Source organism: Malaya genurostris, chromosome 1, assembly GCF_030247185.1.
Source record: "Malaya genurostris strain Urasoe2022 chromosome 1, Malgen_1.1, whole genome shotgun sequence".
In the NCBI taxonomy this organism is placed as follows: domain Eukaryota; kingdom Metazoa; phylum Arthropoda; class Insecta; order Diptera; family Culicidae; genus Malaya; species Malaya genurostris.
Window position 1 is genome coordinate 10485577 of NC_080570.1, and position 20144 is coordinate 10505720.

At 42.2% G+C, this 20144-nt stretch overlaps 1 protein-coding gene across 1 annotated transcript in view; it reads left to right on the plus strand.

Moving 5' to 3' along the window:
• Positions 1 to 11978, plus strand: part of LOC131440340 (TATA box-binding protein-associated factor RNA polymerase I subunit B) — a 30512-nt gene extending 18534 nt beyond the window's left edge. The window contains exon 4 of the mRNA XM_058611594.1: positions 10088 to 11978. Within this exon, the coding sequence (XP_058467577.1) occupies positions 10088 to 11889 (1802 nt within the window). The 3' untranslated portion in view covers positions 11890 to 11978. The remainder of the gene's footprint in view (positions 1 to 10087) is intronic.
• Positions 11979 to 20144: the final 8166 nt, after the last annotated feature.

Below are 20144 nucleotides of genomic sequence, written 5' to 3' on the forward strand. Positions count from 1 at the left end.
GGGCGTGTGACGCGACGATGCCTAGAAAGGCTCAACCGACGACCAACAGACCACCGGTCTACTGGTGGAACGAGCAAATTGCACGCCTTCGCGCATCCTGCCTCATGGCTAGAAGAAGGATGCAAAGAGCTCGATCAGCGGAGATGAGCATGGAGAGGAACACGGCGTTCAAAACGGCGAAGTTAGCACTAAACAAGGCCATCAGCGCAAGCAAAAGAGCCTGTTTCGACCAGCTATGCGAGGGAGCCAACTCCAACCCATGGGGCGATGCCTACAGGATGGTAATGGCCAAAACGAGAGGGGCATTAGCACCCCCTGAACGTAGTCCGGCGAGGTTGAAGGAAATCATAACGGTTCTCTTTCCCCACCACGACACGTCCCCCTGGCAGCCAGCTCCGCTACCAGCGAACGAAGTTGAAAAGGTGACGAACGAGGAGTTGCTCACTGCGGCGAGATCGCTCGATACAAAGAAAGCCCCGGGGCCAGACGGTATTCCGAACGTAGCTCTAAAAGCGGCTATAATGACAAAACCGGACATGTTCAGGGAGGTCATACAGAGATGCCTGGACGAGCGTATGTTCCCAGACATTTGGAAAAGGCAAAGATTGGTACTATTACCGAAACCTGGGAAACCCCCAGGGGTATAGACCAATTTGTCTGATCGACACTGTCGGTAAGCTCCTTGAGAAAATCATCCTCAACAGGCTAGCCCCCTTCATAGAGGAGGCAGGAGGACTGTCCAGCCAACAGTACGGGTTTCGCAAAGGCAGGTCGACGGCGGACGCCATAACATCGGTGGTAACCACGGCGGAGGTAGCTATACAGCGCAAACGACGAGCAATCCGCTACTGTGCGGTAGTAACGCTAGACGTTAAGAACGCGTTCAATAGTGCTTGCTGGGCAGACATTGCTGATTCCCTACTTCGACTAGGAGTACCGGAAGGGCTGTACAAGATTCTGGAAAGCTACTTCCAGAACCGAGTATTGCTCTACGAGACCGACGAAGGCACACGTAGCACTCCAATCACGGCTGGAGTACCACAGGGATCTATCTTGGGCCCGATCCTGTGGAATATAAAGTACGATGGAGTACTGAGTTTGAGGCTCCCTCCGGGTGTCAAGATAGTCGGGTTCGCGGACGACGTCACGCTGACAGTCTACGGCGAATCCATCGAAGAGGTCGAACTGAGTGCATCACACTCAATCTGCTTGGTGGAGGACTGGCTGCGTAGCAACTCGCGCACCACAAAACAGAGGTGATGGTGGTAAACAACCGCAAATCGGAACAGGAGGCGTTGGTACACGCCGGAGATTGCGTGATCCCCTCCAAGAGATCACTGAAGCAATTGGGTGTGATGCTTGACGACAAACTCAGTTTCAGCAAGCACGTTGAATACGCCTGCAAGCGTGCATCAACAGCGATCGCGGCGCTCTCCCGTTTGATGGCCAACAGCTCGCCTGTGCGCTCCAGTAAACGAAGGTTACTGGCAGGAGTGGCAGTTTCGATCCTCAGGTACGGCAGCCCGGTATGGGCGTCGGCACTAAATGTGAAACGCAACGCACAGATGCTGGAGAGTACGCATAGACTGATGTGTCTTCGCGTAATCAGTGCATATCGCACTGTATCGAGGGATGCGGCCTGCGTGGTTGCAAGTATGATGCCTATCGGTCTGATAGTGAAGGAAGACGCGGAGCGCTATAGCATGCGAGGAGACAGGAACGCCCGTAGGGCCTCCAAAGCCACTTCTCTACGCAGATGGCAACAAGAGTGGGACAGCTCAACCAAGGGCAGGTGGACACATCGGCTCATACCTAGGGTCTCGAGTTGGTTAGATAGACCTCACGTAGAAGTGAACTTCGGCCTGACGCAATTCCTCACAGGTCACGGGTGCTTCAGATGATACCTCCACAGGTTCGGCCACGCGACATCCCCTGTATGTCCTGGCTGCCCAGACGAGATCGAGACGGCTGAACACGTCTTGTTCGCATGTTCCCGTTTCGCGGCTCAAAGGAGTGAGCTACTGGAGGCATGTGGCATGGACACCACACCGGAAAACCTGATCCAGAGAATGTGCCACTGCGTAGAGAACTGGAACGCAGTGTCGACCGCGGCATCCCAAATTGCGAGCATATTGCAGCGGAAATGGAGTGCGGATCAACAACAGGCAGCCGCGACCGCTAGCCGCGTGCAACCGTAGTAGGCTCAAGAGGGATCAGCGAATAAACGTCGGTCCGGGAGAACCTTCTTCGCCGGGAAGCTCTTCGTCGGAGTAGTCTAGATCCATCGTCGGGGACTAGACGAGTAGTACGTAAAACTGCTAGGATCGTCAGGGCGCCTGTGAACCGGAAGTTACCCTCCAGCCGGAATCACTGGACCGACCTCGTCATTCAACTGGTCGATCCCTCGAGAGCAGGATGCTTATCCCCATTCTGCATAAATCTGGGGAGGCCTTCCACCCCGAAGTAATACCTAGCGGTGGTGCCGGGGAGGTAGGGTTGGAGATCCAAGGTGTTTTAGTGGGAGTTCCAATCAACAGTTGGGTAGTCCTGTGGAGAGTCCTACACTCCGTGCGTAAATGCATTTCACCTTGTAAAAAAAAAGACCACCCTTGCTTGGAGGTTGTGTTGTGCTGTGTGTTGTCGTTGACTGCACGGGCACGTACGCGGAAAATGCGTTGTAAACATATACGGTACACGCACCACCCGAACGCATGCACACGTACGCACTCACGGAAAGTGATTGTGTTGTGTTGTGTAAGTGTGTGTTTACTGTTGTTTACATCGCAACAAGGATATGGTACCACTGAATGATAAACAAATGAGGATACATACGAAACAGGTGAGATTATTGTCGGTTGCAATGTGATGCCACCCGGCAGTGTGGTCCCATGACCAAGACCGAGTGCCATGCAATCAAAGAGCGGGCCACATGCACGCTGCTGCCTACGACGGGGTGGTAGGTCAGCAGTGCACAGTGGTATAGTGTGCAAACCGGGTTACTTGACCAAGTTCCCATCTGTTGTTGATCACATCGACTCAGTGAAGTAAAGTTTTGGGTAAAGTATATGTCGTAAAAAAATATTAAGTGCACAAGTGTTTAAGGTATTCGATTGAAATTGGTGGTGGTAGAGGTTGATTGGTTGGTTGGTTGGTTGATTGAAAACGTATCGATGGCTAACAATACCTAGCAGCGTTGCACATACAGCAAACCGTTTCCGTATACATGCCCGTAGTTAATGTATACAGTGTGTTAACCGTTAACACATATCGATGCGGGCATAGACAGCGAACCGCCCATATACGTCTCCATGGTTGATGGTTCGTACCGAGAGGCATTTTTTTAAATCGTTGTCACGGCTTACTATGGTAAACGAACGTAACGACACATGGTGCGTTTTGGTAGTTTCGGGACGTACTTTCACAACGTGAAGTCCGTTTTGGAAAATCTGCGCAAAAATTTTTTGCTCCATACAAATGTGACCAAGTGGCAACCGGCCAACCAACGGCTGCATCATGCACGTGCAAAAGCAGCGGAACCACCTTCTACGCTACCATGCTAGGGTTCGCATGGAGGGGTGCCACAAAATGTTCTCGAATTTTTGCAAGATTCACATCCGAATATCAGATCGACATGAAATTTTAAAATTTGGGTAGACCTGAAAAAAAAATTTTTTAGCTGTTAGAGAAAAAATTTTTTTTTTTGGTCCGACATCATCGACATCATCAACAGTCACGCAGTATATATGTACCGTCGGCCGGTGTGCCGTGTCACGTAATGAGACTGGTTAACGCCTATCCATGCAAACACAAACCTCGTAACCGTCCATAGACGTTCCCATAGATCGGCTGCATAGAATGAAGGAATAAAGGAAACAGAAAAAAATTAACCCCCGTCACGCATGCACATCCATGGTACCGTACAAGGCGGTTCGGTCTCTAGCGTACACATCGCTTCGCATTGCGGACGCAGTGACGGAACCGTAGTGTACGTTTCGACTGGTGTGCTGCGTGTGATCGCATTATTTTTTCTCGCTACCTGATAAAGTCGGCCAGTTTTGGCCACCAATCTACCTATAGGGAAAGTTTTGGGTAAAGGTGGTCAGGTGTGTCAAATGTTAACTGTTGACTGTTGTCATATATGCAGTGGCTCGAAAACACCTAACTCACTCGGAAGGCGGTATTTTGGAATTTTTCTTTTCGAATGCCTGCCTTGCAAGCGCCAACCACGGCACGGTCCACTACGTGTCCGTAGGGTGAGCTCGCATCGGGTGGGTACGCCAGCCGAGCCATGGGACGGTGCACTACGTGTCCGTCAGTGGGCTCTGGTCGAGGGGATAAATTTTCGAACTAGTAGGTCGATGGTCGATCGGTTGGTTACGGATGAAGGAAGCGTGTTCCATCGGTTACGGATGATGGAAGCGTGTTGGAGCCGTTGCATGGGATTATCGTACAATAATTTTGGAATATCTTCCGTCTGACCCATATCTGGGAGCTCAAAATTGGACAGAATGTAGATCAAGTATTACAGAATAAGAATTTTGATATGTGGAGAATGTGTTTTTTGTAGTCGCGAACAACTTTTTTCCATCCACTTATTCGTTCCCATGACCACCTTCACTGATCTCATATTGATCATTGAATATCTTCCGTCTGACCCATATCTGGGAGCTCAAAATTGGACAGAATGTAGATCAAGTATTACAGAATAAGAATTTTGATATGTGGAGAATGTGTTTTTTGTAGTCCCGAACAACTTTTTTCCACCCACTTATTCTTTCTCATGAACATATCCACTGATTTCATATTGATCATCGAATATCTTCCGTCTGACCCATATCTGGGAGCTCAAAATTGGACAGAATGTAGATCAAGTATTACAGAATAAGAATTTTTATATGTGGAGAATGTGTTTTTTGTAGTCGCGAACAACTTTTTTCCATCCACTTATTCGTTCCCATGACCACCTCCACTGATTTCATATTGATCATCGAATATCTTCCGTCTGACCCATATCTGGGAGCTCAAAATTGGACAGAATGTAGATCAAGTATTACAGAATAAGAATTTTGATATGTGGAGAATGTGTTTTTTGTAGTCGCGAACAACTTTTTTCCATCCACTTATTCGTTCCCATGACCACCTCCACGGATTTCATATTGATCATCGAATATCTTCTGTCTGACCCATATCTGGGAGCTCAAAATTGGACAGAATGTAGATCAAGTATTACAGAATAAGAATTTTGATATGTGGAGAATGTGTTTTTTGTAGTCCCGAACAACTTTTTTCCACCCACTTATTCTTTCCCATGAACATATCCACTGATTTCATATTGATCATCGAATATCTTCCGTCTGACCCATATCTGGGAGCTCAAAATTGGACAGAATGTAGATCAAGTATTACAGAATAAGAATTTTGATATGTGGAGAATGTGTTTTTTGTAGTCCCGAACAACTTTTTTCCACCCACTTATTCTTTCCCATGAACATATCCACTGATTTCATATTGATCATCGAATATCTTCCGTCTGACCCATATCTGGGAGCTCAAAATTGGACAGAATGTAGATCAAGTATTACAGAATAAGAATTTTGATATGTGGAGAATGTGTTTTTTGTAGTCCCGAACAACTTTTTTCCACCCACTTATTCTTTCCCATGAACATATCCACTGATTTCATATTGATCATCGAATATCTTCCGTCTGACCCATATCTGGGAGCTCAAAATTGGACAGAATGTAGATCAAGTATTACAGAATAAGAATTTTGATATGTGGAGAATGTGTTTTTTGTAGTCCCGAACATAATTTTTCATTTTTGATTTGGTGGGGGAAATCCGGCTTAGTTAAAGAAATCACAAGAAGATGGCGTTTCGATAGAGCCGTTGCATGGGATTATCGTACAATAATTTTGGAATATCTTCCGTCTGACCCATATCTGGGAGCTCAAAATTGTACAGAATGTAATCAAGTATTGCAGAATAAGAATTTTGATATGTGGAGAATGTGTTTTTTGTAGTCCCGAATAACTTTTTTCCATCCACTTATACTTTCCCATGACCACCTCCACTGATTTCATATTGATCATCGAATATCTTCCGTCTGACCCATATCTGGGAGCTCAAAATTGGACAGAATGTAGATCAAGTATTACAGAATAAGAATTTTGATATGTGGAGAATGTGTTTTTTGTAGTCCCGAACAACTTTTTTCCACCCACTTATTCTTTCCCATGAACATATCCACTGATTTCATATTGATCATCGAATATCTTCCGTCTGACCCATATCTGGGAGCTCAAAATTGGACAGAATGTAGATCAAGTATTACAGAATAAGAATTTTGATATGTGGAGAATGTGTTTTTTGTAGTCGCGAACAACTTTTTTCCATCCACTTATTCGTTCCCATGACCACCTTCACGGATTTCATATTGATCATCGAATATCTTCTGTCTGACCCATATCTGGGAGCTCAAAATTGGACAGAATGTAGATCAAGTATTACAGAATAAGAATTTTGATATGTGGAGAATGTGTTTTTTGTAGTCCCGAACAACTTTTTCCCACCCACTTATTCTTTCCCATGACCACCTCCACTGATTTCATATTGATCATCGAATATCTTCCGTCTGACCCATATCTGGGAGCTCAAAATTGGACAGAATGTAGATCAAGTATTACAGAATAAGAATTTTGATATGTGGAGAATGTGTTTTTTGTAGTCCCGAACATAATTTTTCATTTTTGATTTGGTGGGGGAAATCCGGCTTAGTTAAAGAAATCACAAGAAGATGGCGTTTCGATAGAGCCGTTGCATGGGATTATCGTACAATAATTTTGGAATATCTTCCGTCTGACCCATATCTGGGAGCTCAAAATTGTACAGAATGTAATCAAGTATTGCAGAATAAGAATTTTGATATGTGGAGAATGTGTTTTTTGTAGTCCCGAATAACTTTTTTCCATCCACTTATACTTTCCCATGACCACCTCCACTGATTTCATATTGATCATCGAATATCTTCCGTCTGACCCATATCTGGGAGCTCAAAATTGGACAGAATGTAGATCAAGTATTACAGAATAAGAATTTTGATATGTGGAGAATGTGTTTTTTGTAGTCCCGAACAACTTTTTTCCACCCACTTATTCTTTCCCATGAACATATCCACTGATTTCATATTGATCATCGAATATCTTCCGTCTGACCCATATCTGGGAGCTCAAAATTGGACAGAATGTAGATCAAGTATTACAGAATAAGAATTTTTATATGTGGAGAATGTGTTTTTTGTAGTCGCGAACAACTTTTTTCCATCCACTTATTCGTTCCCATGACCACCTCCACTGATTTCATATTGATCATCGAATATCTTCCGTCTGACCCATATCTGGGAGCTCAAAATTGGACAGAATGTAGATCAAGTATTACAGAATAAGAATTTTTATATGTGGAGAATGTGTTTTTTGTAGTCCCGAACAACTTTTTTCCATCCACTTATACTTTCCCATGACCACCTCCACTGATTTCATATTGATCATCGAATATCTTCCGTCTGACCCATATCTGGGAGCTCAAAATTGGACAGAATGTAGATCAAGTATTACAGAATAAGAATTTTGATATGTGGAGAATGTGTTTTTTGTAGTCCCGAACAGAATTTTTCATTTTTGATTTGGTGGGGGAAATCCGGCTTAGTTAAAGAAATCACAAGAAGATGGCGTTTCGATAGAGCCGTTGCATGGGATTAGCGTACAATAATTTTGGAATATCTTCCGTCTGACCCATATCTGGGAGCTCAAAATTGTACAGAATGTAATCAAGTATTGCAGAATAAGAATTTTGATATGTGGAGAATGTGTTTTTTGTAGTCCCGAATAACTTTTTTCCATCCACTTATACTTTCCCATGACCACCTCCACTGATTTCATATTGATCATCGAATATCTTCCGTCTGACCCATATCTGGGAGCTCAAAATTGGACAGAATGTAGATCAAGTATTACAGAATAAGAATTTTGATATGTGGAGAATGTGTTTTTTGTAGTCCCGAACAACTTTTTTCCACCCACTTATTCTTTCCCATGAACATATCCACTGATTTCATATTGATCATCGAATATCTTCCGTCTGACCCATATCTGGGAGCTCAAAATTGGACAGAATGTAGATCAAGTATTACAGAATAAGAATTTTTATATGTGGAGAATGTGTTTTTTGTAGTCGCGAACAACTTTTTTCCATCCACTTATTCGTTCCCATGACCACCTCCACTGATTTCATATTGATCATCGAATATCTTCCGTCTGACCCATATCTGGGAGCTCAAAATTGGACAGAATGTAGATCAAGTATTACAGAATAAGAATTTTGATATGTGGAGAATGTGTTTTTTGTAGTCCCGAACAACTTTTTTCCATCCACTTATACTTTCCCATGACCACCTCCACTGATTTCATATTGATCATCGAATATCTTCCGTCTGACCCATATCTGGGAGCTCAAAATTGGACAGAATGTAGATCAAGTATTACAGAATAAGAATTTTGATATGTGGAGAATGTGTTTTTTGTAGTCGCGAACAACTTTTTTCCATCCACTTATTCTTTCCCATGACCACCTCCACTGATTTCATATTGATCATCGAATATCTTCCGTCTGACCCATATCTGGGAGCTCAAAATTGGACAGAATGTAGATCAAGTATTACAGAATAAGAATTTTGATATGTGGAGAATGTGTTTTTTGTAGTCCCGAATAACGTTTTTCCATTTACTTATACTTTCCCATGTCCACCTCCACTGATTTCATATTGATCATTTAATATCCTCCGTCTGACCCATATCTGGGAGCTCAAAATTGGACAGAATGTAGATCAAGTATTACAGAATAAGAATTTTGATATGTGGAGAATGTGTTTTTTGTAGTCGCGAACAACTTTTTTCCATCCACTTATACTTTCCCATGACCACCTCCACTGATTTTATATTGATCATTAAATATCTTCCGTCTGACCCATATCTGGGAGCTCAAAATTGGACAGAATGTAGATCAAGTATTACAGAATAAGAATTTTGATATGTGGAGAATGTGTTTTTTGTAGTCGCGAACAACTTTTTTCCATCCACTTATACTTTCCCATGACCACCTCCACTGATTTTATATTGATCATTAAATATCTTCCGTCTGACCCATATCTGGGAGCTCAAAATTGGACAGAATGTAGATCAAGTATTACAGAATAAGAATTTTGATATGTGGAGAATGTGTTTTTTGTAGTCCCGAACAACTTTTTTCCATCCACTTATACTTTCCCATGACCACCTCCACTGATTTCATATTGATCATCGAATATCTTCCGTCTGACCCATATCTGGGAGCTCAAAATTGGACAGAATGTAGATCAAGTATTACAGAATAAGAATTTTAATATGTGGAGAATGTGTTTTTTGTAGTCCCGAACAACTTTTTTCCATCCACTTATTCTTTCCCATGACCACCTCCACTGATTTCATATTGTTCATTGAATATCTTCCGACTGACCCATATCTGGGAGCTCAAAATTGGACATAATGCTGATTAAGTATCATAGAATGAGGATATTTCTGGGTAGAAAATATTTTTTTAATGGTAGCGGGCGTATTTTTTCACATTAACCTTTTTTTTGTTAGGATTAATACATTTGTTTGCATACTTACCGATAAATTTGCAACATCTGCGAAATTGAAATAACGAGTAGGTGTCATACAATATTGATTAAATGTGATTTATTATCTTTCTATTATACGGCACAGTGAAACTGCGAATCGAAGTATGTTCGTACGTATGGTAGATTTATAAAGTTATTAAATATAAACACGCTTGTAGTTATGTTTATTTACTCGAGAATTTATTTTCTGGTTTTAATAATTGTTCAACATACTGATAAAATTCATTAAAAGGACCATTAGGTGGCGCATCGACAACGATTTAAATTAATTTTTACTGAATACCTCCCTTAGCTGGTGGGGGAAATCCCAGCTTTTATTTATCAGAGGTAGGTGGCGCTTCGGTAGCTGTTTAGCAGGTATTCTCCTGAAAAGGTTCTTGTCTCGGACTGGTGGTTCAGCCAGCAGGTGGGCCGTTTCACGGCGGTTTTGCTGAGAACCTGACTAGAATGTTGCTGAGTACGTTTCTGGCTTTGGGATTGAATGTCATCGAAAGCGATGTTCAATTGGCAGATTTGATACGCTTTTACCGAGAACATCATCTGCCGCATAAAAATGTGATGCAGTATTTACCTGAGGAACTGGATCCAAGTTGTTACAAGGAAACATTGAGCGTTTTTCATAAGGGTGTTACAGCAATGATGCACAGCGAACTTCGAGAGTCGGTTATGGATTTGGCAAAGTTTCTGAACGTTAAACCAAAAACACCGGATCTGCTGAAACTTTGTCGTCGATATCTGGAAGAGCTTTGTCTGCCGATGGATTTACTTGTTTATATAAAAAGAATCATGTCCGCATTTCCTCCGGAAATGCAAGAATTTCGACCCAACCAGTTACCGAACTACGAAGGCCGAGCTATGGCTTTTATTTTGTTTGTTCTAAAATTGCTGTTCGGGATTAATGGCACCAGTGAAATGAAAATGTCAAAATCTGCAGCTAAATTGAATCGCACTATCTCCAACCTAGGACTGTTCGACACTTCCGTCTTTGTATTTACCGAATGGATCCGTTATGTAGAAATGAGGCGCGTTATTTTGGGTCAAATCAACAATGCTATCAACCGGCAGGTGGCCAACGAAGAAGGGGTTGATCAAGATGCTGATATATTTATAGATCACACAATGAGAAAAAGACGTATGGTAGATTCGTGCCGGGATCCTCACGTTCGACAGAAGGTGCTGCTTTCAAAAATCAAAGACGTTATCACAAACATTGTAGACACTCACCACCGGCACGGGTCTTCCCGTGACTGTCGATCAGATATAGAATTCGAGCCTAGTTTGACTCCCTACAAATCCTACCTGGAACAGTTTCTGTTGGCGTACAACAAAGATGGGAAAGTTCACATACCGAACTTCATGTCTGTCGATCATACCAATCGGATCGTGTCACCTTTCGTTAATTTAACAGATTTAAAGTATCTTCTTTTCTCCAATCATCAAATTCGTTTGATTGCAAAAAAGGTGCCTTCAGCTTTGAAATTGTTCAAATTTACCGACACTACACCGATACACGTTTTTGTCTCCGTGCAGCTTCTAAACGAAGATCCGGTCATGTACGCAGAAGATTGCGATGATGATGAGTGGGACCCCCCAGAGAAACCACATGCCCAAGAAGGAAAAACTCATGAAAAACTACTGAATCAAATTATAATTCGCAACGAAATCGAAAGACAACGAACCGAACAAATTGTTCAAGATCAATCCGAACAGCAGTCATCATCTGCTGCTGCCGATACAGTCGAGGAAAATGAATCGTTTTCTAATCACTCCGAAGAAATGTTCTCGCAACTGTCGGACGAAATCGCACCGAATCAAGCGGCGGAGAAATCAAACAGAAAATTGCCGATGATGAGTTCCGTTCATCTGCTGACTCCAAGCTACGATTACTGGGTGCGGTTTTTTGGCCGCGGGGAAGTCATTTCGTTTGAAACATTCGATGAACAGATTGTCGACGGACTACCGGATAATTTTCGGCTAGTGCTGGAAGAGTGTGCCCGAGTTGTGGAGAACCGGCCCCAGTTCCTGTACCAGGAATTGATGACGCTGGAGACGTACTTTTTCTATGCCATACAACCAGTCGAAAGGTTCTTCCGTCCGGATCAGTGGCCTGCCCAGGTCTTATACGAAAAGGTTAAAAAGGATCGACGAGTGACGTTCGCTACAAAGTACTATTAACTAGTCGATATTGTGCATCTTGCCGTCCAATCGTTTCGGAGGTCACGTTTAGTTTCTTCTTTTTTTAATATATAATATTCCAAATACAACTATCGTGCTTATACATTATTCTATCACATTCTCAGCATATTAACTCAGGCCCCAAGAAGATCCTTGCGATGGGTCTTCTGTTATGCCGATTAGCTGATCTCCGTCTAATTTCATCTGCAATGCTATCAAATTCTGCATTGCGGTTAGGGATGTCGTATTATCGATCGAGTAATCGATTAATAATCCAGATGATCGAGTAATATTTAATCGATTAGTTCAAAACTAATATTCGATTTTTTAACTAATCGAATAATTTGAAAAATTCAATAGTAGTAATCGAATGATTAGTCGAGTAATCGATTAAAAGCCCAGATAATCGATTAAAATAATTGAATAGTTTTATAATTATAATCGAGTAATTCGAAAAATGCAACATCCCTAATTGCGGTATTTCCCACGTTATCAGATCCGAATGAATTCCGATTTGGCGAGAAATTTTCAATCGGAATTCCATGTGGAATTTCGAATAAATTCCACCTCCAGTGCAACAACCGATTCCGAATGAATTTCGCCTACAGCCGGTTGATTCGGAAATCTGTCGGAATTGCGGAATTCGGAAATCTGTCGGAGATACGGACTGAATTGTCAATTCGTTTTCTTCTTCTTTCCCGTTTTTTTTTGCGTTTTCGCGCAGATTTTCAGCTTATTTCTAAATAAAATTTTTTTTGCAAGAGAAAAACAACAAACCGAACCAGCAAACTGAACGAATATTTCATGTAGTACGTCGTTCAAGAAAGCGCTCAACGACCAACAAAATAGAACTGCTTGCTGAAGGGTTTCTTCTACTTATTGCTGATATCTATTTGTACTATTGAATAAACAAAAAAATCGTTGCAATTAGTTGTTAGTTGTTAGTTGTTTATTTTAGCCCGGTTTTAACCTATCGGTCATTCACCGGGGGGTAATTGAAATTACATTTCATATTGGTCGATCTTCAATTATTTATGATTTATGAAATTCCCATTAGATTTTGATGTTACTGAGCTGGTGATTCTTGTAGCAGTACTTGTTGACAATAGGACGTGGAAAATATCCCCGTCAGTTGAGCCGTGGACTTGAAGCAAAGGAAACGGTCGATATTAAATTTCGTGAAACTTGTTGGCGTCTTTAAGAAAACTGAATAGAGTATTCTCTGCAACTGGATCGTTGGACAGTACGTCCCTGATGGATGACGGAAGTTGGTAGTATTGACGTAAATCTTGAAGTTCGATGCAATCGATAAGAAGGTGTTCAACCGTGTACCTGACTTTGCATGTTGAACAGTATAATGGCGGAGATTTTGAAAAAAGGTGAGAGTGCGATACTCGTGTATGTCCGGTGCGCAAGCGAGATAGTACGCGCTGTTCTACACGTTTGTCACGATCAGTCCATTTCGCAAGGGATCCTTTTATTTTTTGTGTGTGGCCCGGCTCCCTGTCACGACGCCATCTTGATGAGATCAAAATCGGAACTTCAAAATCAGCTGATTGCAACGTAAACAAACAAACGGTAATACATTTGTTTTACGCTTTTACCTTGTTTAGTGCACGAAAATTAGTGAGTTTTGGGTCGACTCTCTCACAATAACTTGTCGGTTTACCTAAAATACAGCAGACAGTGTTTTGGGACATCAAGAGGAGATAATTTTCACAATTCGAGAGTCGCGATGAGTATCAAAACATCGCAGTGTTTGGGGCTCGAAACGCGAGGGGCTCAACGTAATCGGTATACTTTCAAATGGCTGGTGCTCACATACCAGTGTCAGATGGGTGGTGTGGCCTATTTGGTTCCTCCATGTATGCGTGAAGTGGTCGTTAATTCTTGATGAAAGATGGCGGACTAGATCTACAGAGGGAATTTTCTTATATAGGGTACTATGAGAAATCCGACCCAAATTGGCTAAACGATCGGCATCTTCATTACCACTAATCCCGCTGTGTCCGGGGATCCAACAGAGAGTAGTATCATTATCACACTGGTTTTCGATGGCCTGGATAAATGGATGACGAGATTTTCCAGTATTAAGAGCGGTGAGAACGGATAGGGAGTCGGATAGAATCAGTGTTGGTTGATTTGATGGCTTCTTAGTAACGGCGTATAATATTGCTGCAGCTTCCGCAGTAAATATTGAGCAGAGAGAGGGCATCTTTAATGCAATTCCATTTTCGATTCCGCTGATTCCTACTCCAACTCGATTGTTAGCACGGGACCCATCGGTGAAGATTTGCATGTGGTAAGGGTAGTGATACATAATCAGTTGTAGGTAGTTAGATCTAGCAATACTAGATGATGAACCAGCTCTCGTTGATTTAGAAAGACACAGGTCGATGTTAGGAGCTCCCTTGTGCCACTCACGTTTGCGGACAGAGTGTAGGCGTGCTAGGGGAGGCATGTTTGAACCGGTGTAGCGGTGGTATATTTCGTTCGCCAATCGGGATAGAAAACATTCGCCGCCTGAAGTTTTTTCCAGGAAACTTATTGAACTTTTGAATAACATGAATGCCACCAACCATTGAAAAGGCAGAATTCCAGCTTCAACGCAGGCAGCACTAGCTGGTGTACTCGGTAGTAGGTTCGACGCAAGACGTACTGATCGGTTATATAAAGGTGCGAGTATGGATATCATACCGCTCCAGTTTTGACATGTTAATTCACTTCCATAAAATATTCGGCTGTTGATCAAAGATCTGCTTACCCCTAACGCAGTTTGACGGTTCCATTTGGGGTGACGGCTACTGATAGTCCGTATGAGCCGTAGACGGCCTTCACAGTCCTTCCTGATATTTTGGAAGTGAGGTAGAAACGATAACTTTCTGTCGATAGTTACTCCGAGAATTTTTGGTTGACGAAGAAAAGGAATATTTATATCATCTAACTTAACGGGATTTCCTTCGGCTCGATGATTGGAATTGCAGCAGTGTGAAATGCAACACTTGGAGGCAGATATATTAAATCCTGAAGATTGTGCCCAAGTACTAATGGCGTTGACTGATGCTTGTAATCTACGTCTGATCCGTTTGACACTTTTCCCAGTAACAACTATGATGATATCGTCTGCATACACAAATATGAAAATTCCTTTAGGCAATACAGCAAATAGAGAGTTCATTGCGACTAAGAACAGTGTAACTGCTAAAACTGATCCTTGTGGAACGCCGTTTACTTCCTGGAAAGTTTCAGATTGGCAGCCGCCTATTCCAACCTTAAAACGTCGATCATGAAGGTAATCCTGTATGAATTTTCCCAAATTTCCAGTTATTCCCCACTGCTGTAATTGCCGCAGCACACCTTCTCGCCACACTGTATTATAAGCTTTAGCTAGATCTAGTATGGCTAGATCGACGTGTAAATTATCATCTAAGGCTTGGTGTAAAATCTCTCCAAATGATCCTAAATGAATACCGGTTCCCATACCTTGACGGAAAGCAAATTGACGTTGATCAAGTAACCTATTTTCCTCAAGAAAAGCCATTAATCTTCTATTAATGATTCTCTCCATTGTTTTACTGATACAGGGCAGAAGTGAAATTGGGCGAAAGTCTCCAGCCTGTCTTGTACCTTCACATTTCTTAGGAATTGGAATAACGAGTGCAGTCTTCCAGCTGATAGGTAGTTTACCATTTTCCCACACACCATTCAAGCAATCTAATAGCGCCTTTTTACCTTCTGGAGGCAAGTGGTCTAACAAGGGATAGCCAATTCCATCAATACCTGCTGACTTACCGTGGGCGGTTGAAAGAGCGAAGTTAAGCTCTATCCCTGTGAGGGGTTTATTGAAGATTTGTTCAGAGTCAGGTGGAAATATCGTAGGGGTACTGTCTGCTGTCCTTTTATGCTGAACGAAAGTCGGATGTAGTGCCGAATCTTCAGACAGCGAAGCGAAATATTTGCCCATTTCGTTGGCAATTGTGTATGGATCATTTGTGTGGATACCGTCTATCTCAAGGGTGAATCCGCAATGTCTTCTTTTTCCATTAAGTGCGTTTACCTTCTGCCAGATCTCAGCGGTAGAGGAATTGGGAGTAATTCCATCGAGAAAAGCGTTCCAGCTATTCATTTTTGCATTGGCAATAATCTTGCGAGTACGGTTACGAGCATTGCGAAAATTAGTCGCTCTCTCTTCTTTACGGGGGTCATCGATTGCGGTTTTTTGGAGTAATCGAAGTGCTTTCCGTCTAGATTTTACGGCAGCTGCCACTTCAGGGCACCACCAGTGAACGGCACGTTTTGGAGGAACACCTGATGTTCTTGGTACACACTGTTTGGCTGTTTCGTTGATAATTTTGCATAAACTTTCCGGGCTGTAAACAGTTCCGTATTCGATCGCAATGGCTATTTTTTCTTGATAACTGTTCCAATCGGCTTGTTGATACAGCCAACGAGAACGGCGGGATGTGGTTTGAGGAGACCAATTGTAGTGTAGAACAATAGGGTGATGGTCACTATTACAAATGTCATTGAGCACCGTCCATCCGCAGTAACTTGCTATGGTATTCGATATAATGGATAGATCTAGAACTGATTTCGTGGTACTCCGTATGAAGGTCGTATTTCCATCATTAAGGACAATAGCGTCATTGTCTTCTATAAGTTTAGCAATTTCTTTCCCACGGCAGTTATCTTTTTTTGATCCCCACATGTGGTGATGGGCGTTAAAATCTCCGAGTAGAAGGAATGGACCTTTGATCTGGTTAATGATTCGTTGTAACTGAATTCCAACGTTTCTTACATCGTTTGGTATATAAATAGAGACTATAGTTAGTGTTATTGGTAGATGGATCATTCTAGCTACAGCAATCAATCTTGTGTCCAAGTTCACCGTTGATGAAGGGATATCAGTACGGATGCCAATTCCGACTGTTTGATATAAATTGTTCCCTTGGGCTGCTTCCCAGGAGTAATTGGATCCAAGCCATGGGCTAAGGTTAATATCTTGTTTTATGTGAGTCTCTTGTAGTGCTAAACATATAGGATTCCACTGGTTGATCAATAACTGTACATCAGCAAGATTATTTCGAATTCCATTTGTATTCCACTGTAGCGCTAGAGTGCATCTGCTATCTGGTAGTTGATTTCGTATGAAGGTCTCCTCATCAGCCTCTGATCCCTCCGAAACTGGTAGGGGGACTGATAGGGGGTTCGTTAGTATCTGAGATGAAGGATTGAAAGGTTTGTTGGCGTTGAATTCTGCTTCCGAGACTATGTTTTCATCAAAGGTCTCCGGAACATGTGAGAGAACTGGAGGAGTATTAATCTCGAAGGGTTGGAATAACGGTTTATTTTCATACATTGGAACAGTAGAGCGGCCTGAGGAAAAACCGAAAGCAGCAAATGGTTCTTGTAAGTCGTTAGAATGTTGTGAACTTACCCGGGAGATGCCCGGGCTCCCTGCACCGGCTGCCACCTGAGGATCATCGGATGACTCCGGAACAACCCAGGATGGGGGCGGCGCAAGGAAAGGGCTCAAGCTGCAATCAATGATGGAGGTGGAAGTGCTGCTCCTATATCCAATATTATGGTTACGATTATTGAAACGAGTCTTGACACTGGTTTCAATTTTCTCCAAGATCGGTAAGTAAGTCAATGAGGAGTCATTGAAGATTTGTTGGGATGTCGAATGTGGAATAGTTTCGTTTGTCATATCAGAAAAATTTGAGTGTCCTGTGGGTGAATTAGCGGCAGCAAATGGATCTTGTATTTCGATAGTATTTAATAAACTTACCCGGGAAAAGCCCGGGCTCCTTGCGTCGGCTGCCGCCTGAGGATCATCGGATGATTCCGGCACAACCCAGGACAGGGGCGACGCAAGGAATGGGCTGTTATGGCTATTCTTGAGGTTGATGTTTATTATTACTGAATAATATTTTTGCTGCAAACGTCAATTTTCGGACTACTACTTTGTTTACTTGATGTTGAGTTTATTTGTGCATAGGAATCTGATCGTCGCTCAGAAAGAAGTCGTTCATTTGATCGGTGTGTATAATAGAATTAACATTTACAAACGAACTAGAGCCGGCACTATCGAAGTTAGTATTACTTTGAAGAGGACTGCGAGATTTAGCATCTCTTCTTCGTTCCGAGGCTTTATTACGTCGACGGTCAGCGTAAGTAGAATCCAGTAATTTGGGGGGTAAGATTTTCGTGAGGGGATTCTGTTTTGGTGTTTTTGTAGGATTAGTTAGAGCTGTACTATGGCTTGGAGAATGATTGTTAGTAAATTCAATGAATGCTTTACGAAGGGCTGCCATTTCTTCCAAAATTTCTTCATTGCGTTTCTTTGCTTCCGCTAATTCAATGTTTAGTTTTTGTATTTCTGCATTTTTACAATCGATTGTTTTGGTATCGGTTATCTGCTTTTGTTTTCGAAGAACAATTATTTCCTCGCGAAGAATATCGATGGTTCTGTCTCGATCGTCCGTTCCTTGAGTTATTCTTGTTTTTAAGATTTCAGCGTATGGAACTCTACTGTGCTCTTTATTTACCAATGCTCTTGCTTCGCCAAAAGAGATGTTTTTCTCAACCTTGGTTTTGATAATCGCTTCCTCTTTAATATAAACCGAACATTTCTTGAATCTAGCAGGATGATTCTCTCCACAGTTTATGCATTTACTAGGAGATTGACACGGTATTTCACGAGATGTTTCATGACTGACACCACAGTTGAGACAAACCTCCTGTTGCGTGCAAGTTTTTATACCATGTCCAAATTTTCCACATTTAAAGCATTGCATGGGTACTGGGTAATACTTGCGAACAGATATACGAACAAGCCCTAAGCATATTGTTTCTGGTAAGTAAGAACCCGAAAAAGAAAGCACCAGCAGAGGAGTATTAGTAATAGCGCCATTTATAATTTTTGTAATTCTGCGAACTTCAACGACGTTTTGTTCCGTAAGTTCTCTAAGAAGGATGTCTGTCGAAATATTTATTGTGTCAAGATCGTAGATAACACCTTGCACCTTGTTGAGTGTTGGGTGCGGTATTATCTCGATTGGTGTTCCATCACTAAGTTGTTTTATATTGCAAAGGGCATGGTACACTTTTCTTGATGTTGTGCGCAGAACGTACCGAGTACCACGTGCTTCTTTCGATGCTGTTATTACTTTGGTGGGATCCGTTCCGAGATTCTGTCTGAAGGTATTTAAGATGATGAAGGGATTGTTAGGTAAGGAACGAGTGTTTCCATCAGTATCATTGATAGCATGCATCAGCAGCGTTTGCGAGTCAATTACATCTCCAGAATTTAGATACAATGGTAAAGACTGGCTGGGACAGGGCGGTAGGCCACCTCCAGGTGGTAGATGAGTTGATGACATCGTTGAAAAGTTGAAATCCAGGTGAATGAGTGAGTTCACTCTGAATAAATCGTTGTCTAAAACTGTTTGTTATGGAGAAGTAAACAACGCTCAAAGTTTCTTTGACAACCGCGTTCGGTATCTGGATACCCACCGGGTGATGCAACACCAGCGGCGGGTTTTTGATGTATGGTTTTGTTTAATTAGTATCACAGTACACAGTTCTTGAATAAGAAAATCAGTGGATTGGGAGACGAGACGCGAGTACACTCGCGACAGACGAAACCCGATCTTTTTAAAATAAAGACGAGGTGGCGAAGTCCGACCAACAAGTATGTCCGGGAGGCGTAGGCTAAGCAAAAAAAAAATACTCCAAGAGACGCGGAGCTATTTTAAAAAACCAACCGAACACAGCAAACGCTGAACACGAACTGAATCGTTGCAATTCTTAACTGCCCATATGAAAATTTTCGGAAGAACCCTCTTTTTCTTGGTTTTAATTTTCATTGGCAGATATCGCTACCGGTAATTCAGTTTTGCGAAAAGGCACCAATCGCTGAAAATTAATAAAATGACCTACCGTAGTCAGCTCCAGCTTGAGTGTAATAAAATGGCGTAAGTCGCCTAACTTTTGCATTAACACATTCTTTTACATTATAATGTCACTGTCAATCGGGTTGATCGAGCACCTTACTCAGGTGAAAATTCTAGCACTGGACCGATCGAGCACTGAAAAATCATGCAGTCGAGTAAGAATTCATTACTCATTCCGTCATTTCGATAGTGTGGGTGGTAAAACTGTTTTGAACATTTTTAGCGCCTTGGTTTTATTTTTTTTTAAAAGTACATATGAAGGACGATCAGGTGGAAAAAATACAAATAATTAAGTCT